Raw genomic sequence first — 4466 nt, 5'->3', positions numbered from 1 at the left:
CAGGTGGACGCCGGGCGCGCCTGCCCTGCACGCCTGCTCTCTGCACGCCTGCGCGGCGCCGTGCGATACCAGCGAGCCGCCAACTGCACACTTAGATCAACCATAGCGCACTCCAGCCAGGCCACGACATTGCTTTAGAAAATCAAAGTTTTCAACAACATTCCCGTCCAGTACCGTCCGTCGTGCAGTTATTGTTGTGCACTGGCCGGCCCCCGATGCATTGTACGGACACGGTGATTAATCCCGGGTGGACGGTGTCCCCGTCCCTGATCTGGTTGCGGGGGCCCCGCTTCCTCCTGCTCCAGCGACTGCGCCGCCCCCTCTCCTCCCCCGCTCTCTTCTTCCTCCTCCTCCCATCCCATTGTTCGACGGAGCGGTGCAGAGGCCAAGGCGTCCTGCCGCCCCACTGGCTCCACCGGCTGGAAGGGCGCAGCAGCAGCAGCACCGAGCGCGCAGCTGGAGACGCTCCGGCAGCGACACAAAACTCTCCGGGGCTTCCTCCTCCGGTACCGAACGCGACACAACCGGACACAACTCACCTGCTGCAGCGTGGCCGCGATCACCTCTCGCAGAGTCAGCAGCATCTCGTGGTCCATGGCGTCCCAACCGCCGTCAGGAGGAGCGCACCTCAGTTCCGACTCATCGCCAGCATAGTTCAGCCACCCGGGCCGCTGTAGGGCCGCGCGGCGTTCCAGGGCGCTCTGTCACTTAGCCAGGAACAGGGACTTCCTGAGGAATCGCTTCCGTTATCCACGAGGTTGACGGCGTCCTCTCCTGGCTCACTTGCGCTGCTACGGGCCGCCGCCGACGACGGAGCAATTCAACACTTCGCCGATCGCGTCACTCGGAACAACAACACTGGACGCGCATACGCCCACGCGGCCGCAGCTGCTCTGCTGCTCGACTTGACCGGCGTGCAGGGCGGTGCTGGCCCTGACACTGAACTGCACGCCGAGGGGCGCCCCGACGCGGGCCCCCTGTGGGGCTCTGCTTTGCGGGGGAGGAGGGGGCACCGTGGGACGTCTTGCGTGGCGTGGTTATTCACCGTGGAATACACGCCGCACCGCAGCAGTAGAGGGCCCGGCGCCCCGCCGCGCCACGCCCCGCTGCATAAAAACACTCTGGCCGTGAGGTGAGGGGGAGGCGCGGGCGATGTCCAGGCGGGCGCCAGCAGCAGCCCGGCGCTGCTCCCCCTCGCCCCGCCCCGCACCGCACCGCTCGGGAGCGAGGCGAAGCGTTTGGGCATCGTGGCGTATCGGAAAGCTATAGTTGTACTTATCTTAATGCCACAGCAGAGTGCTGCGCTGCTTCGCGGCGTGGTGCAGCGCGGGGCTCAAATGCACGCTCAACACCCCATAACTTACTCTCCAAATTATCCCTCCAGCACGTCGTCTGGCGGGGAGGCGTCGACGACTGCCGCGGCCCGCGGGAGGGACGCGGCACCGGGGCACCGCGGCGGCGATTGGGTTCTGCCTCCCCAGAGATGGACGTGAGCGATAGCATGGGAGGTCGGGTATTGGTCTGCTGGGAGAATGACTCGGCGAGGATCGTAGTGGAAGGAAGAGGTGGAAGAAGTGTTGACTCTTCGAGCGCGGCTCACCAGCGGGGAAAGAACAACTAGCTCCATGGCACCGGTCAACTCGAGGTAGTAAGTCGTCCTCCCAAAATGTTATCTTGGTGACACGGATTTACGCAGATATTCGGCTATATCCTCAAATTGCACAGTCAGTAGCCACACCCAGACTTCGCGCCACTCAGGGCGTCCTCTTTGGCCTCCTGAGTGTCGTCCCCTGCCCCTGCTCCTGCGCCCTCGCCCACCACCCAGCCCTGAACCAGTCCGAGCCCCCCATCTAGTTGCCCGCTCACACCCATGCAGGTGGGGCCCCGCCCCGTTACCTGGCAGATGGTGCATCAGATACGGGCAGCGCCGGGCAGTGCCGTTCATGTACGCGCAGCGCGGGGCCGGGGCTGCTGGCCTGGCGGGGCGGAGCGGGGCGCCGGCAGGTTCGCACGGGTTCAGTCGCCGCGCGAGAGCGACACGCCCCCGGTGCGCCGCCACCTGCTGCTCACCGGGACCACCGGACCACCTCTCGCGGCCCGCTGGCGCCCGATGGGTTGCCTGCGCGCCCGGCGCCCCGCCCGCCCGAAAGGCCCTCGACACATCGCGGCGCCAGTTGGGTTGCAGGCCGCGCACCTGTAAGGCGCTGGCGCCGCCGGCCGCCCCACGCCTTGAAGATCCTCAGAGTGAAATAGCCCCAAGGGTCACGTGACTGGTACAACCTGGGGGGGGGGGGGGGGTTGACTGCTACGTTTTTCATACTGCGTAGTCGTCAACTACATTTAGGCGCGCATTTTAACTGAGGGCTCTTTGCCCACGCACCACCCACCAGGATGAGGAGGGGAGGGGGGAGGGTCCTTCTCCTTCTGCTCCCTGGCGAGCAGGTTGGGTTGCCGACCACGCATCTGGAAGGCGCCATTCTCCTGCCGCTCGCTCCCGAGCAGGATGGGTTGCCAGTCGCGCACCTGGAAGGCGCCAGCAGCCCCGACCGCATAGATGAGGGGGGCGTACTTTTCCCCCACTGCTCGAGCAGGATGGGTTGCCTCTGCAGCGGGCGGGCGCAGCGGAGGTGGACCCCGCAGCAGCCGCAACGTGGTGGAGTGGGCGACGCGAGGAGGATGACGACGCGACGGTGACGCCGCAGTTGTAAACATTTCACACCCCGAGCTCGTAGAAAACAGAAAAACAACCTGACAACTGGGAGTTCAGAGCCCACACACACTCGCACGCCCTGCGCTGCCGCCTCATCAGGTGGGCGTACAAAAGCGAAGGGGCTGAGGGCGAGGCTAGGCGCGCGACGCACACAAACCAAAAGAGGGTGCGGGGCGGGGGGCGGGCCCCACATCAGCGGGAGACAACATCTGTCACCGTGGGTACGGCGCTGCGGCGATGCGGAGGCCTTCGGGCGCGCGCCGCGCACACTCGCGACCATTTGCAATGCAGATGTCCACCACCGCCACCACCACCTCCACCGCGGAGACTAGAGACGCACAAAACGCGTGCACTCCTCCGCCATCCTCACTCAGCTCGGCGCGACGCGTCGTAAAAAAAAGAAAAACAGGCGAGGGAATCCATTTCCCAGCGGACTTTGCAACACTAGCGCGACAGTTGTTACGGCACGCGACACGTGACGTGTCGGGCGAACGGAAGCTCGGCTCGGCTGTGCAGAGTTGTGAGTTTCTTTCACAGCGGTGAATTTAGGAGACAGCGAAGGTTAAAGTCCTCTCGGGAGTCTTTCGCTCTTTAGAGAGAGAGGACGAGAGAGGGGGACTAGCTACTGCGCCCAGCCCAGCTTCATTAAGCCCAGGAGGCAGAGCACGGCGGCGTCTGGGCAGGGCTGCACTTGGGCCCTTGTGTAACGTGTGTCGGGGCCGGGGGCCGGGGGCCGGCTGGGCACGACGAGGTGACCATCTAGATAGGTCCCCCTCCCCCCTTCCCTTCCCCTCCGCGGCCCACGGGACCGCTGGGGGCCAGGACCCCGGCAGCAGGACTGCGCACCGCAGGCCGCACGGCACCGCAGAGACAGCCTCCTCGTCAGCCAACTTACACATCATAGGGGGAAACTCGACGCTCGCAATTAAACCTAAAAGCTGTCAAAGAAAAACAAGTTCAAATGTTCAATGGAACGATTTTTTCAAATCGTCATTTTTGTCACACCATTATTTTTTCGTTACTTTTTTAGAAAAAGATTTTTCATTGATATTTGTTCCGATTTTACATTTACACTCGCATTTGGTAAAAACAAATTGAAAAGTCTACGAAAACTTACTGAGTCGCGGTTTGCGTTGGGGGTGGTGGCGACGCTAGACAAGGTGTGGGGTGTGGGGAGATGGGCTCGGGGCGCCCGGCGGCGGTAGCTGTACGGATTCCGCTGCCAATGTCAACCACCTCGTTCTGCACGGCCCCGCCGCGACTCGCCCGCCACCAACAAACCGGCGGCGGAGTGGCCAACCGGGGGGCGGGCACGCGGCCGAGGGGGTTGCAACGACGCCTACACTACTTTCTCTCATCCAGCCAGTCCACATCAGCAGGAGCCACATCGAACCGCGCCGACAGCCGACAGGGTAGAAAAGAAAAGAGAGTAAGATGGACGACTCGACAGAGCAGCGCTCGCTCCCCCCTGTGACCTTGTCCCCGCAACGCTTGCTCGAAAACCAGACTATGGGGAGTGACGCAGGGGGCGCAGACAGCGGCAGCAGAAGCCCCCGAGGTGCACCACCGGCCCGTAGCGTAGCAGCCTGGGTGGTACGGCTTGGGGGACTGAGAGGAGGGAGAAGGGGGGGAGGACGTCCGCCCCTTTCCCGTCTAAACCTTTCCACCACCCGATGGGCAGCTTTATAGAGGCGACACAAACACCCGGTATGGCGCGGTGTGGCGAGGTGTGGGAGGGGTGCAGAATTGGGGGCGA

At 63.7% G+C, this 4466-nt stretch overlaps 1 protein-coding gene across 2 annotated transcripts in view; it reads right to left on the bottom strand.

Moving 5' to 3' along the window:
- The window catches only part of LOC113204214 (rhophilin-2), a 128474-nt gene that overhangs the window by 93421 nt on the left and 30587 nt on the right, over positions 1-4466 (bottom strand). The window contains exon 1 of one of the 2 annotated variants that reach the window (XM_026419292.2): positions 540-738. The exons of the other annotated variant lie outside the window; for it this stretch is intronic. Coding sequence (XP_026275077.1) covers positions 540-596 — 57 coding nt within the window. The 5' untranslated portion in view covers positions 597-738. Of the gene's footprint in view, positions 1-539; positions 739-4466 lie in introns of those variants that run through there. 2 annotated transcript variants of the gene reach the window in all.

This window comes from Frankliniella occidentalis, unplaced genomic scaffold, assembly GCF_000697945.3.
Source record: "Frankliniella occidentalis isolate FOCC.00 unplaced genomic scaffold, Focc_3.1 Scaffold4, whole genome shotgun sequence".
Lineage (NCBI taxonomy): Eukaryota > Metazoa > Arthropoda > Insecta > Thysanoptera > Thripidae > Frankliniella > Frankliniella occidentalis.
The sequence above is the reverse complement of the archived record's forward strand: the minus strand, read 5'-3'. Positions and strand labels throughout refer to the sequence as shown.